The sequence below is a fragment of the Choloepus didactylus genome, chromosome 8 (genome assembly GCF_015220235.1).
Source record: "Choloepus didactylus isolate mChoDid1 chromosome 8, mChoDid1.pri, whole genome shotgun sequence".
In the NCBI taxonomy this organism is placed as follows: Eukaryota; Metazoa; Chordata; class Mammalia; order Pilosa; family Megalonychidae; genus Choloepus; species Choloepus didactylus.
This window is the reverse complement of record NC_051314.1, coordinates 50,359,993-50,376,718: the sequence shown is the minus strand read 5'-3', so window position 1 is coordinate 50,376,718 and position 16,726 is coordinate 50,359,993. Positions and strand designations below refer to the sequence as shown.

The 16,726-nt window shown below is 37.2% G+C and overlaps 1 protein-coding gene across 2 annotated transcripts in view; it reads left to right on the top strand.

Annotated features, from left to right (window-relative positions):
* Positions 1–16,726, top strand: part of OTOGL (otogelin like) — a 195,608-nt gene that overhangs the window by 36,305 nt on the left and 142,577 nt on the right. For both annotated transcript variants that reach the window (XM_037846713.1, XM_037846712.1), the window contains exons 9-13: positions 363–490; positions 820–926; positions 5,660–5,766; positions 5,989–6,114; positions 15,990–16,098. In XM_037846713.1, coding sequence (XP_037702641.1) covers positions 363–490; positions 820–926; positions 5,660–5,766; positions 5,989–6,114; positions 15,990–16,098 — 577 coding nt within the window. The remainder of the gene's footprint in view (positions 1–362; positions 491–819; positions 927–5,659; positions 5,767–5,988; positions 6,115–15,989; positions 16,099–16,726) is intronic.

Here is a 16,726-nt window from a genome sequence, read left to right as displayed (position 1 = left end):
CCAAACATTTACTTATGTTTCTTAGTTTTATGCTTATTGTCCCTTCTCTCTACAAGACAAACTCTCAGTTGACTTATTTGAGCTTCACCGGAATGCATTTTGTACCTTCTTATATTCAATCCTTCCCATCTTGTTTCCATGAGTTTATTTTTTCTCTTCAATTGTACTAACTTTTTTGATACTTACACCTTGTTCAGTTTACTTTTATTATGCCAAAGTGGTGTTGTAGTCTAATTTCACTGGTTAATTGTGTTATTGAATTTATCTTTCTGACCAGAAAGCTTATGTTGAAGAACTATGTTTATGTTTGTGGAAAATACTGTTATTTTGTGTGTGTCTCTGTGTGTGTTTGTGTGAAATAGAGGACTATACAGAAGACATTGCTATGTTTGCAAATAGTTGGTCGGTGCAAACTCCAGATGACACCAAGTGTGTACCCACGCCGTCGGATTTTCCAAATCCATGCTCAAGTGGAATGCCAGCATTTGAGGTAAATTTGATGTGAAAAAATTTGAGCATGTATTATAAAGCATTGTTAGTGCAAACATAACATAATTACAAAAATATTAAATTCAGAGAATGTAATCACAACAGAGGATGACTGTAAGATTATTACAGAAATAACGAATACAAGTTTCATAAAAGCAATCCTCATCATGAAAATATGTAGTTAGAAAAATTTTGGTTAAAATTTGTAAGCATAAATTGCCTTCTCTTTCCTGGTAAGAACTAACAATCTTGCAAATAAGATCAGTAATGAAAATGAGAATATACACATCATTAAATATGCCCTAGTGACTGGCATCTTTTTCTGCACAGGCAATCTTCTTCAAGTGTCAGACATTGTTGCAGTTTCCTTTCCTTAGCTGCCATGAATATATTGATCCATATTCATATATTGCCAGCTGTGTTAATGATCTTTGCAAGTAAGTGAAATGATTAGTAATTGCAATAAAATTTTTCTTTATCATAAAGAACAAAAGATACTTCCATAATTTAGCCATGTTCTGGCAGTTCACAAATGTAATGGAAAATGTAAAGCATAAACTGTACTACCAGCTGTTGAAAGCTTTCTGTATAACAGGCACTGTGCTAAATGTTTTACATTAACAGCCTGTACAGAATCCAGCAGTTCTTAACCATTTTTTATGCCACTGACTCCTTTGCTCATCTAGAGATGTCTGAATACTCCTTTTCAGAATAACGTTTTAAATGCACAAAATAAAACACATAAGATTACAAAGGAAAGCAATTATATTTAAATAGAGTTATCAGAATTGTAAAATAAATAAATTTGTGATATATGTGTTTTTATATGCATTTAAGGTCTAATTATTACTATACTGTGACACAGTGGTAAGTGTAACAATATTTAGTGATATCTGCAAAAACCGTAATAAGGTATGAAAACACTTATGATTTCTGTTGGTGACAAAGTAACAGAAACTGCTAATACCATTGTGATGTGTTGTTTATATGTGTACCAGTTTGAATGTACTGTGTCCCCCAAATGCCATTATCTTTGTGGTCTTGTGGGACAGACGTTTTGGTGCTGGTTAGACTTGCTTGGAATGTGCCCCACCCAGCTGTGGGTGGTGACTTTGGTGGGATACTCCCATGGAGGTGTGACTCCACCCATTCAGGGTGGGCCTTGATCAGTGGAGCCATATAAAACATGCTGACTCAAAGAGACTGAACGGAGTGCAGCTGTGAGTGACGTTTTGAAGAGGAGCAAGCTTGCTAGAGAGGAACGTCCTGGGAGAAAGCCATTTTGAAACCTGAACTTTGGAGCAGATGCCAGCCACGTGCCTTCGTAGCTAGCAGAGGTTTTCCGGACGCCATTGGCCATCCTCTGGTGAAGGTACCCGATTGCTGGTGTGTTACTTTGGATGCTTTGTGGCCTTAAGACTGTAACTGTGTAGCAAAATAAACTCCCGTTTTATAAAAGCCTATCCATCTCTGGTGTTTTGCATTCTGCAGCATTAGCAAACTAGAACAATATGCATAATTGATAGAAGTGCTAAATTTCAGTTGCACATTAGTAAAAAATAAAGATGTCATATTTTTCTCATCCAGGGGCACAGGCACCTGCATTCTAAACACAGATCCTTAATCTGTAGACCCCAGGATATCTGGGGACTCCAGAAAAAGAAAACCTGCAATAAGTGGTTGTCTAGGGAAAAATTCAGTAAGATTCATCATAATATGTTCATCAACATAGATTCTACAAATTACTCATTTTAGAAGTGAAGTTCATTGTATTTTATTTTATTTTTTAAATTTACCATGTTTATCTGATTAGCCATCTTGGATGTTCAAGAATACCACAGGTAAATTTAACGCACCTGCATTTTTTAAGAATCCCAAGACATGCAAATGATACATGGGAACGTTTTGTAAAAGAACAGACTAGATTTTGGTTGCATGAAACCACTTAAATGGCACCTTGAGTAGCTGATCAAGAGGTTTAAGCTTATCAGAGGTGAGAAGTGAGAACAAAGAGGAATGATTGAGATAATATGAAATTGTGTTATCTATAACTATTTTGCTTTAATTATGATTATTGCAAAAATAATTAATACAAAGGTATTTTTTCAGATGTCCAAATAACCTTATTTGTGACTGTGTTATTTCTGAGTTGAGTGAAATTATGAATTAATTTATATGTATAGCCTCTACATTTCAGTGATTCCTGAACTAATGCAAGAGCTTTGAATGAGCTCCTCTTCACTTGAAATATTGAGTACTGACCTTTCTCTATAATTATAAAAATTCTGTTCCCCATTTGGTTTTACTTTTTATTTAAAAACTGTATTGGTAGATCTCTGTTCTGTTTACTGGTCTCTTTTAAGGCTCTCCATATAATAGGCCATGGTCCTTATTCACCTATGAATGCATAATTAAAAATTCTTGAACCATTGTCCAGTAGTATTTTCACTTGCCTTAGCATTTTGAATCTCTAGCACCCTTTTCTCAAGTAGACTGAGTTGAAGTATCATTTGGTAAGTCCTGGGAAGTTATTTTCCATTTTTTAGTGATTGAGTGCTTCATCTGTCAAAGCAAGTGACTTAAATCTTTTTTCCCTCATATAAAATCCCATCCAGTAATTGATCTTGCGTTGGTACTATGGTTCTGCTCCATGAGATTTCCAAAGACTCACCTATCTTGTTGCTACACTACCTCCCACAGCCTGGGGTATTATGGTATTATTCTCAATTTCATGGCCCAAATTAGTTGGCTCACCACAACCATGTCCACATTTTAGCCCTTAGGAAGGGAGGAAAGGAAATAGGGCTGGCAGATTTTTGTTTTTTAAAGGAAACAACCTGGAAGTTTCTTGTACCACTCCTGCTTTTAACCCTTTGGCCTGAACTAGAAACAAGGCCACATGTAGATCAAGGGATGCTGAGAAGTATTGTCTCTGGCTGGGCAGTCACCTACCCTGCAAAAACTTGGGTGTGCTAATACTGAGTATAAGAAGGGGGTATTGGACATTAGAGGACAAAAAGCAGTCTCTGCCACATACACTTCATCTAAAATTTCATCATTAAGAAATAAACATCTTTGTCTTTTTAAATTTTGATATTCTTAGGCTTTGACTTTTGAAACTTTGAGGCTTTGTTCAGGGAAAATAAAAATAGCAGTGATAGAGAAGCATCTTTTACTGGCTGAAATCAGCTGACACCTTAAAAGATATGTTTGAGGAGCACAGATAGGCTTTGGAGACAGAGCAAATATGTAATAAAATGAGAAGGGTATTGTCATCAAGTAAGTGGGTGTTGATAAAAGGAAAGTAAAAAGATGCAAAAGTTTGCTTTCAACATCCCCTCCTTAAAATCTCACCTAGGGCTAGACCTACCTGCATTCTTTCTCCCATAGAAGAGATTCTCTTTGTTTCCTATATTAGGGAACTACATCACAATGATCCTATACCACCAGAATGAAAATGTGTATTGGCTGAACATATCCTGCATATACTATGACAATATCTTGAATTTCATTCAACACATTTTCTGAGAATCTCTTCTGAGCTGGGCATTGTGCCACACATTGGAGAAACAGAAACAATTAAGACATGGCTCCTGTCCTAGTGGGGCAGGGAAACAGGTCTCCAGCAATCACATAATGCCCTAAATGCAAAGTGCTGTGAATGTGGAGGAGATGACTGCTAACTTTATCAGGGAGTGCCTACAAAGGCTGCATAGAGGAAATGACATTTGAGTTGGAGCTTGAAGGATGATACCATACCAATCCTTGAAATGACCTCCTATTTCTGCTTCTAAGAATGCTAGACCTAGCAGCAAGCAAATGTTTTCAATTTTGTCATGCCAAAGTCAATTGATTTGAAAGCAGTTATTCTTTAACGCTTGTTTTCTGCATTAAAATTAGAATCCAAAATAGAAACATAAGCTCACATTCCCCTGAGTAAATTGGGATCATAATGTCTTTCTTGTTCCATTGTATTAGTGAAATGCTGTATATAAATGTTCAATTACTTTGCTAACTTTCAAAACCACCAAATAATTGTCGGAAGCACTGCACATATTTTAATGTAAATAATACATTTAATGTCTTCCTAGGAATTAAACAATTTTAGCTTACACTTTTTTCAGAGACTTTTCTTATCTGGTGGTTTCAGAATATTTTCTGAGCTTCTGAAACTTTATGCTCAGTCCTTTTTTCCTTCTAAACCACTGTTAATTGGACCAGATAAACTGCATGACTCCAATTACAGTTATAGAAGATAAGTGCCATTTGAGACTTTTACAATACTGAAAATGTTAAGGTTCACAAAATACAACATTCTTAAGGTCATTATCTTGTAAGATATTTAACTGTTCAATTTCGAATTTGAGTTGGGCTGAAAAACAAGCCCACTACCTTGTTATAAACCCTGCTTATTTTGTAGGGGTCTCGTTAATCTGCTCTGAGAATTGGCAGATCTCTTTTAATAAAAAATTGGGGGAGCTTCTAAGGCGATTATAAAAAATAGAGATTATTTACTTTAAAAGCAGTGCTATAAAAGTAACTAGCTTTAGGAATTTAAACTTGAAAGAACTCAAAATCTTTTAAATCTTAAGGCAAATGTTATTTATTCATTCTGTCAAAAATGCTTTGGGATCTCATTGCAAGAACCTCTAAAGAATCACCAAAATAGTTTTGGGTGCTACAGTTTATTAGCATTGATTTTTATTCCAATATGTGGACAATCTAAATCATATGATAGCTCATATTTGATGTTTTGGTGTGATAGAATTTTATCTGTTGTAATGGAATTTATAACATTTTAAAAGTCTGGTGATGCTTTGTGGGGGGCAGTGAGGGGCAAAAAATCCATACAATGATTCTGGCAAGAATATCATAATTAAAAGAGAAATCTTTTTCAGTATAGGTTGTTCCTTGACTCAAAAGAAAAGCATCCAAATTATTGAAAGTCTTTGATGTAGACAATTTGTCTAGACCAATTTAGTTGGGTTTATACATTTATGTGTTTTCTCTGTTATTGTACATGATAGGATAGTTTATTAGAGACACACATGCTGATGTCAGTTAATATTGGAATATTCTTCATGCTCTCAGCATTTCTAGAGATCACACGCTTAAAGGTTTGGCTTCTGTCAGTGCTTCCTATGTGAATCTGTGTCTTTTCACTTTCCAGAACTGATGATGATGATACCTATTGCCGAGCAGCCACGGAATATGCTAGAGCCTGTTCCCATGCTGGCTACCCTATTCAAGACTGGAGAGATGACTTTCTGGCATGCAGTATGTGTTCTTGTTTTCCAAGCAGTCTGTACTTTTGTTCATTTTAGGCTTATTCTGGTACTCAAAATTCATCTTAGGACTCAGAACAAATGATTTGCAAGTATTTGCTATTGATGGAAATATAAGTAATCTGTAAACTTGTGTACTTTTGGAAACATGTATGTAATTCTTTTTGAAAGAGAAGTGAGTAAAGTTGACTTATGGCTCCTCTGCCTATTTTAGCTGATAAATGTGATGACAGCTTTGTCCATCGGGATTGCATCAGTTGTTGCCCACCAACCTGCACATTTGAGAATCAGTGTTTGGGGAGCAGTCTCCACTGTCTTGATGGATGTTACTGCCCAGATGGTAAGTGTCACATGAGAGCAGCCACGTCTGTACTCATGGAAACTAGTACCTGCTGACCTGACATTAATGTCTTGATGTCCTTTCCCAGGATATTAGGGCTGTTGCAGTTTTCTACCCTTCTAAAAAATTGAAACCCTTGTAGAAGGAAAAATTACTTGTCATTAATAAAAGGTTCATTGATTGTTAAGCTTCCCAGGAAATTTAAAATCTAAAGTCCTGGCAAATCTTTTCTTCTCTTGAATACTTAAAAATATTTAATAATTTATAGATTTTCTTTTTTTTAAAGATGAAATCAAGTCCAGAGATAAAGCCTTCACATTATGACAATACAAGAGTTTAGTCCAGAATGTAGTTTTAATATTTAAAGGATCTTGTGTGACTTTTCTTTTCATGATTATTTTGTGCATTGATTGACAAGCCTCTGGGACTGTTTATTCCCTCTTTGTTCTTATCCATATTCTATCCATCTTCTAAGACCCAAGTAAAGTTCTTCTACACTAAGACTTTAGCTATTGTCTCTGAATTCTTCTGAAATTCTATGACATACATATTCTGTACCATGTTAATTAGTTGCCATTAACTATCTTTCATTTTTAATGTGACCCAAAAATATTTCTTGAGCAATTTCTGAGGGCTATGTATTATGCTAGATATAGGGGATGTAAAGGTGAACCATCCCTGTATTCTATGAGTCAAGGGCAAAATTCTTGAGATCAAGGATTAACAGTGATAATGTCATGCATAGGGTCTAAAGTAGTGTTGGGTGTTTAATTCATTGTTGATTAAGTCTGCAGTCTAAGAGATGGAGTCCTAGAATTGTCCAATTTGTGTTCCAATTTCTATTAATTTGCTGTATGATTTTAAGTTATATAATATTCTATGCTTTAATTTCTTCTTCATAAAGTTAGAAAGTACCTCACTGTAATCAGTTATAATTTATGAAGCCCTTGAATTTCCTCTAGAAAATAAAAAAATATTCAAGTAAAGGATAACATTTTATTTTATCACATCTGTATTGGCATTTATAACAGCTCCTGATTAGCATCTCTAAAGAAAAGAACCAAGAATTGGGGCCAGCTATGTTCCAGGCACTCATTGCTCCCATAAATTATTTCATCTAATCATCCCAATTGCTACAAAACTGAAGCTCAGACAGATTAAAAGTAACATAGAGTAGGAGGCAGGGCAAGATGGCAGACTGGTGAGCTGTAAGTTTTAGTTACTCCTCCAGGAAAGTAGGTAGAAAGCCAGGAACTGCGTGGACTGGACACCACAGAGCAATCTGTCTTTGGGCATACTTCATACAACACTCATGAAAATGTCGAACTGCTGAGATCAGCGAAATCTGTAAGTTTTTGCGGCCAGGGGACCCGCGCCCCTCCCTGCCAGGCTCAGTCCCATGGGAGGAGGGGCTGCCAGCTCCGGGAAGGAGAAGGGAGAACTGCAGTGGTAGCCCTTATCGGAAACTCATTCTACTGATCCATACTCCAACTATAGATAGACTGAGACCAGACACCAGAGGATCTGAGAGCTGCCAGCCCAGCAGAGAGGAGACAGGCATAGAAAAAAAAAAATAACACGAAAAACTCCAAAATAAAAGCAGAGGATTTTTGGAGTTCTGGTGAACACAGAAAGGGGAAGGGCGGAGCTCAGGCCTTGAGGCGCATATGCAAATCCCGAAGAAAAGCTGATCTCTCTGCCCTGTGGACCTTTCCTTAATGGCCCTGGTTGCTTTGTCTATTAGCATTTCAATAACCCATTAGATCTCTGAGGAGGGCCCTTTTTTTTTTTAATCCTTTTTCCTTTTTCTAAAACAATTACTCTAAGAAGCCCAATACAGAAAGCTTCAAAGAATTGCAATTTGGGCACGTCAAGTCAAGAGCAGAACTAAGAGAGCTCTGAGACAAAAGGCAATAATCCAGTGGCTGAGAAAATTCACTAAACACCACAACTTCCCAAGAAAAGGGGGTGTCCGCTCACAGCCACCATCCTGGTGGACAGGAAACACTCCTGCCCATCGCCAGCCCCATAGCCCAGAGCTGCCCCAGACAACCCAGTGTGATGGAAGTGCTTCAAATAACAGGCACACACCACAAAACTGGGCGTGGACATTAGCCTTCCCTGCAACCTCAGCTGATTGTCCCAGAGTTGGGAAGGTGGAGCAGTGTGAATTAACAAAGCCCCATTCAGCCATCATTTGAGCAGACTGGGAGCCTCCCTACACAGCCCAGCAGCCCAGAACCGCCCTGGGGGGACGGCACTCACCTGTGACATAGCACAGTCATCCCTCAACAGAGGACCCGGGGTGCACAGCCTGGAAGAGGGGCCCACTTGCAAGTCTCAGGAGCCATACGCCAATACCAAGGACTTGTGGGTCAGTGGCAGAGACAAACTGTGGCAGGACTGAACTGAAGGATTAGACTATTGCAGCAGCTTTAAAACTCTAGGATCACCAGGGAGATTTGATTGTTAGGGCCACCCCCCCTCCCCGACTGCCCAGAAACACGCCCCACATACAGGGCAGGCAACACCAACTACACACGCAAGCTTGGTACACCAATTGGGCCCCACAAGACTCATTCCCCCACTCACCAAAAAGGCTAAGCAGGGGAGAACTGGCTTGTGGAGAACAGGTGGCTCGTGGACACCACCTGCTGGTTAGCTAGAGAAAGTGTACTCCACAAAGCTGTAGATCTGATAAATTAGAGATAAGGACTTCAATAGGTCTACAAACCCTAAAAGAACCCTATCAAGTTCAGCAAATGCCACGAGGCCAAAAACAACAGAAAATTATAAAGCATATGAAAAAACCGGACGATATGGATAACCCAAGCCCAAGCACCCAAATCAAAAGACCAGAAGAGACACAGCACCTAGAGCAGCTACTCAAAGAACTAAAGATGAACAATGAGACCATAGTACGGGATATGAAGGAAATCAAGAAGACTCTAGAAGAGCATAAAGAAGACATTGCAAGACTAAATAAAAAAATGGATCATCTTATGGAAATTAAAGAAACTGTTGACCAAATTAAAAATATTCTGGACACTCATAGTACAAGACTAGAGGAAGTTGAACAACGAATCAGAAGATGACAGAATGGAAAATGAAAGCATAAAAGAAAGAATGGGGAAAAAAATTGAAAAAATCGAAATGGACCTCAGGGATATGATAGATAATATGAAACGTCCAAATATAAGACTCATTGGTGTCCCAGAAGGGGAAGAAAAGGGTAAAGGTCTAGGAAGAGTATTCAAAGAAATTGTTGGGGAAAACTTCCCAAATCTTCTAAACAACATAAATACACAAATCATAAATGCTCAGCGAACTCCAAATAGAATAAATCCAAATAAACCCACTCCGAGACATATACTGATCACACTGTCAAACACAGAAGAGAAGGAGCAAGTTCTGAAAGCAGCAAGAGAAAAGCAATTCACCACATACAAAGGAAACAGCATAAGACTAAGTAGTGACTACTCAGCAGCCACCATGGAGGCAAGAAGGCAGTGGCACGATATATTTAAAATTCTGAGTGAGAAAAATTTCCAGCCAAGAATACTTTATCCAGCAAAGCTCTCCTTCAAATTTGAGGGAGAGCTTAAATTTTTCACAGACAAACAAATGCTGAGAGAATTTGCTAACAAGTGACCTGCCCTACTGGAGATACTAAAGGGAGCCCTACAGACAGAGAAACAAAGACAGGACAGAGAGACTTGGAGAAAGGTTCAGTACTAAAGAGATTTGGTATGGGTACAATAAAGGATATTAATAGAGAGAGGGAAAAATATGGCAAACATAAACCAAAGGATAAGATGGCCAATTCAAGAAATGCCTTCACGGTTATAACGTTGAATGTAAATGGATTAAACTCCCCAATTAAAAGATATAGATTTGCAGAATGGATCAAAAAAAATGAACCATCAATATGTTGCACACAAGAGACTCATCTCAGACACAGGGACACAAAGAAACTGAAAGTGAAAGGATGGAAAAAATATTTCATGCAAGCTACAGCCAAAAGAAAGCAGGTGTAGCAATATTAATCTCAGATAAAATAGACTTCAAATGCAGGGATGTTTTGAGAGACAAAGAAGGCATACTAATAAAGGGGCAATTCAGCAAGAAGAAATAACAATCGTAAATGTCTATGCACCCAATCAAGGTGCCACAAAATACATGAGAGAAACACTGGCAAAACTAAAGGAAGCATTGATGTTTCCACAATAATTGGGGGAGACTTCAACACATCACTCTCTCCTATAGATAGATCAACCAGACAGAAGACCAATAAGGAAATTGAAAACCTAAACAATCTGATAAATCAATTAGATTTAACAGACATATACAGGACATTACATCCCAAATCACCAGGATACACATACTTTTCTAGTGCTCATGGAACTTTCTCCAGAATAGATCATATGCTGGGACATAAAACAAGCCTCAATAAATTTAAAAAGATTGAAATTATTCAAAGCACATTCTCTGACCACAATGGAATACAATTAGAAGTCAATAACCATCAGAGACTTAGAAAATTCACAAATACCTGGAGATTAAACAACACACTCCTAAACAATCAATGGGTTAAAGAAGAAATAGCAAGAGAAATTGCTAAACATATAGAGACGAATGAAAATGAGAACACAACATACCAAAACCTATCGGATGCAGGAAAAGCAGTGCTAAAGGGGAATTTTATAGCACTAAACGCATATATTAAAAAGGAAGAAAGAGCCAAAATCAAAGAACTAATGGATCAACTGAAGAAGCTAGAAAATGAACAGCAAACCAATCCTAAACCAAGTAGAAGAAAAGAAATAACAAGGATTAAAGCAGAAATAAATGACATAGAGAACAAAAAAAAATAGAGAGGATAAATATCACCAAAAGTTGGTTCTTTGAGAAGATCAACAAGATTGACAAGCCCCTAGCTAGACTGACAAAATCAAAAAGAGAGAAGACCCATATAAACAAAATAATGAATGAAAAAGGTGACATAACTGCAGATCCTGAAGAAATTAAAAAAATTATAAGAGGATATTATGAACAACTGTATGGCAACAAACTGGATAATGTAGAAGAAATGGACAATTTCCTGGAAACATATGAACAACCTAGACTGACCAGAGAAGAAATAGAAGACCTCAACCAACCCATCACAAGCAAAGAGATCCAATCAGTCATCAAAAATCTTCCCACAAATAAATGCCCAGGGCCAGATGGCTTCACAGGGGAATTCTACCAAACTTTCCAGAAAGAACTGACACCAACCTTACTCAAACTCTTTCAAAACATTGAAGAAAATGGAACACTACGTAACTCATTTTATGAAGCTAACATCAATCTAATACCAAAACCAGGCAAAGATGCTACAAAAAAGGAAAACTACCGGCCAATCTCCCTAATGAACATAGATGCAAAAATCCTCAACAAAATACTTGCAAATCGAATCCAAAGACACATTAAAAAAATCATACACCATGACCAAGTGGGGTTCATTCCAGGCATGCAAGGATGGTTCAACATAAGAAAAACAATCAATGTATTACAACACATTAAAAACTCGAAAGGGAAAAATCAATTGATCATCTCAATAGATGCTGAAAAAGCATTTGACAAAATCCAACATCCCTTTTTGATAAAAACACTTCAAAAGGTAGGAATTGAAGGAAACTTCCTCAACATGATAAAGAGCATATATGAAAAACCCACAGCCAGCATAGTACTCAATGGTGAGAGACTGAAAGCCTTCCCTCTAAGATCAGGAGCAAGACAAGGATGCCCGCTGTCACCACTGTTATTCAACATTGTGCTGGAAGTGCTAGCCAGGGCAATCCGGCAAGACAAAGAAATAAAAGGCATCCAAATTGGAAAACGAGAAGTAAAACTGTCATTGTTTGCAGATGATATGATCTTATATCTAGAAAACCCTGAGAAATCGACGATACAGCTACTAGAGCTAATAAACAAATTTAGCAAAGTAGCGGGATACAAGATTAATGCACATAAGTCAGTAATGTTTCTATATGCTAGAAATGAACAAACTGAAGAAACACTCAAGAAAAAGATACCATTTTCAATAGCAACTAAAAAAATCAAGTACCTAGGAATAAACTTAACCAAAGATGTAAAAGACCTATACAAAGAAAACTACATAACTCTACTAAAAGAAATAGAAGGGGACCTTAAAAGATGGAAAAATATTCCATGTTCATGGATAGGAAGGCTAAATGTCATTAAGATGTCAATTCTACACAAACTCATCTACAGATTCAATGCAATCCCAATCAAAATTCCATCAACCTACTATGCAGACTTGGAAAAGCTAGTTATCAAATTTATTTGGAAAGGGAAGATGCCTCGAATTGCTAAAGACACTCTAAAAAAGAAAAACGAAGTGGGAGGACTTACACTCCCTGACTTTGAAGCTTATTATAAAGCCACAGTTGCCAAAACAGCATGGTACTGGCACAAAGATAGACATATAGATCAATGGAATCGAATTGAGAATTCAGAGATAGACCCTCAGATCTATGGCCGACTGATCTTTGATAAGGCCCCCAAAGTCACTGAACTGAGCCATAATGGTCTTTTCAACAAATGGGGCTGGGAGAGTTGGATATCCATATCCAAAAGAATGAAAGAGGACCCCTACCTCACCCCCTACACAAAAATTAACTCAAAATGGAACAAAGATCTCAATATAAAAGAAAGTACCATAAAACTCCTAGAAGATAATGTAGGAAAACATCTTCAAGACCTTGTATTAGGAGGCCACTTTCTAGACTTTACACCCAAAGCACAAGCAACAAAAGAAAAAATAGATAAATGGGAACTCCTCAAGCTTAGAAGTTTCTGCACCTCAAAGGAATTTCTCAAAAAGGTAAAGAGGCAGCCAACTCAATGGGAAAAATTTTTGGAATCCATGTATCTGACAAAAGACTGATATCTTGCATATACAAAGAAATCCTACAACTCAATGACAATAGTACAGACAGCCCAATTATAAAATGGGCAAAAGATATGAAAAGACAGTTCTCTGAAGAGGAAATACAAATGGCCAAGAAACACATGAAACAATGTTCAGCTTCACTAGCTATTAGAGAGATGCAAATTAAGACCACAATGAGATACCATCTAACACCGATTAGAATGGCTGCCATTAAACAAACAGGAAACTACAAATGCTGGAGGGGATGTGGAGAAATTGGAACTCTTATTCATTGTTGGTGGGACTGTATAATGGTTCAGCCACTCTGGAAGTCAGTCTGGCAGTTCCTTAGAAAACTAGATATAGAGCTACCATTCGATCCAGCGATTGCACTTCTCGGTATATACCCGGAAGATCGGAAAGCAGTGACACGAACAGATATCTGCACGCCAATGTTCATAGCAGCATTATTCACAGTTGCCAAGAGATGGAAACAACCCAAATGTCCTTCAACAGATGAGTGGATAAATAAAATGTGGTATATACACCCGATGGAATACTACGCGGCAGTAAGAAAGAACGATCTCGTGAAACATATGACAACATGGATGAACCTTGAAGACATAATGCTGAGCGAAATAAGCCAGGCACAAAAAGAGAAATATTATATGCTACCACTAATGTGAACTTTGAAAAATGTAAAACAAATGGTTTATAATGTAGAATGTAGGGGAACTAGCAGTAGAGAGCAATTAAGGAAGGGGGAACAATAATCCAAGAAGAACAGATAAGCTATTTAACGTTCTGGGGATGCCCAGAAATGACTATGGTCTGTTAATTTCTGATGGATATAGTAGGAACAAGTTCACAGAAATGTTGCTATATTATGTAACTTTCTTGGGGTAAAGTAGGAACATGTTGGAAGTTAAGCAGTTATCTTAGGTTAGTTGTCTTTTTCTTACTCCCTTGTTATGGTCTCTTTGAAATGTTCTTTTATTGTATGTTTGTTTTCTTTTTAACTTTTTTTTTTTCATACAGTTGATTTAAAAAATAAGGGAAAGTTAAAAAAAAAAAAAAAAAGAAAGAAAGAAAAACAAGGAAAAAAAAAAAAAGATGTAGTGCCTCCTTGAGGAGCCTGTGGAGAATGCAGGGGTATTCGCCTACCCCACCTCCATGGTTGCTAACATGACCACAGACATAGGGGACTGGTGGTTTGATGGGTTGAGCCCTCTACCATAAGTTTTACCCTTGGGAAGACGGTTGCTGCAAAGGAGAGGCTAGGCCTCCCTATATTTGTGCCTAAGAGTCTCCTCCTGAATGCCTCTTTGTTGCTCAGATGTGGCCCTCTCTCTCTGGCTAAGCCAACTTGAAAGGTGAAATCACTGCCCTCCCCCCTACGTGGGATCAGACACCCAGGGGAGTGAATCTCCCTGGCAACGTAGAATATGACTCCCGGGGAGGAATGTAGACCCAGCATCATGGGACAGAGAACATCTTCTTGACCAAAAGGGGGTTGTGAAAGGAAATGAAAAAAGCTTCAGTGGCAGAGAGATTCCAAAACGAGCCGAGAGATCACTCTGGTGGGCACTGTTACGCACACTTTAGACAACCCTTTTTAGGTTCTAAAGAATTGGGGTAGCTGGTGGTGGATATCTGAAACTATCAAACTACAACCCAGAACCCATGAATCTCGAAGACAGTTGTATAAAAATGTAGCTTATGAGGGGTGACAATGGGATTGGGAAAGCCATAAGGACCAAACTCCACTTTGTCTAGTTTATGGATGGATGTGTAGAAAAATAGGGGAAGGAAACAAACAGACAAAGGTACCCAGTGTTCTTTTTTACTTCAATTGCTCTTTTTCACTCTAATTATTATTCTTGTTATTTTTGTGTGTGTGCTAATGAAGGTGTCAGGGATTGATTTAGGTGATGAATGTACAACTATGTAATGGTACTGTAAACAATCGAAAGTACAATTTGTTTTGTATGACTGCGTGGTATGTGAATATATCTCAATAAAATGATGATTAAAAAAATACAAGAAAAAAAAAATAAAAGTAACATAGCAATAGTGATAGAGGTGAGATTTAAATTTAGGATTGACTCTGCTATGCTGATAGACATTTATAAAGAAGATTGAGGATTTGCTCAAATTCTTTTATTTTTACAGATTCAAAAAATAACAGGAATACCAAGATGTTATTTTCCCAGGGTCGTTACTTAACATGAATGAGGATAATTGGAATACAGATTTATTGACCTCAGTCCATTGTTGTCAATGCTACTCCAAGTATGGTCTGAGCTGTTCGTTACCAAAGATGAGATAAGGAGCTTGCACAAAAATATACATCCATGCCCAAAAATATAAACCAATGTTTCCTTCATCTAGAAAAACTTATTATGAAAATAAAAAGATCAGCTGAATGAAAAAGAGTGCTTAGTAATATGGTTGATTTAAGGTCTGACTCAACCTCCTTTACTTGTTAGAAAGTACCTCACTGTAATCAGTGAGAAGTAAAAACAGAGAGATGTCAAAACAGTTCACTAGACTGGCCCTTTTTTAACATTACCTTGCTCTTTATTATCTGTATGATCATAGTTTAAACCTCTCTCATATTGGGATGAACAGAGACTAAACCGAGAACACACTTTTTTCCTTCTTCCTTCTCCTTCCCCAAAAGTGGGGAATGTTGAGTTACCTTTATGCTGTATGTTGAACTTTGAGTTTTTGATTGTGGGTCATGGGATAAGAAAGATGAAAATCCCCAAAATAGACCCCTTATAAGGGTAATTGGTAACTCTTTGAAAGTAAAGAATTTGTATCCCCAGCTCCTAGTGTAAGCAGGTGTTCAACAAAAGTTGGTTGTTATTAAATTCAAAGAATACAATCTTTATTATTTCTTTTGAGAATTTGATACGTATTTTTTCTTACATAGGCCTCATAATGGACAATGGAACTTGCATCTCCTTGGAAAATTGCCCATGTAGTTTTCATGGATTAGCTTTTTCAGTTGGTTCAAAAATTGAACAAGAATGTACTGAATGGTATGTGATCAATGTTCAGCCAATTATTTCTGATACCTGGCTAGCTGACAACTTTAACATGACAGGTGCTTAAAGAAATATACTTATTATTAATGATTTTCTTCCCAAAATTCCAAAATACAGTTTGCATTTTATTTAAACTCAATGGGAGTGGGATATATTTTTTCTTTGGTGATGTAATTCTTACTACTTCCTTTGGAATTTACATAAAATCTGACATACATGTGATGGGTCTACTGCATTTTTGCATTTTTTAATAATTAATTTGAAAATACTTTTACTCTTAGAAATTGATGGTGGTCCTGAACACCTCTACTTTGCTTTAAAAAGCACTTTAAAAGTGACTGTCTATAATGTCAATTTTCGGCCATGATTAGAAGCATTTAGAATTTCTTATTAAATTAACTAATTAAGACAATAGGCAAGCATGAAGTCCCTCCAGGACAGTCCTAAAAAGAAACAGGTCTAAATGACATCAGGCTCTTTTCCTTTTTGTGTCACTGTATATCAATGAAGTGCAGTTAAATAATCTTGTTCTTGGATATTGAAGACATGAGTTCCAAAACTCATGTCTACTTTGTGAGGGGGAGAAGGTAGAATCTATCTTACATAAGAGGACATCTCCTTT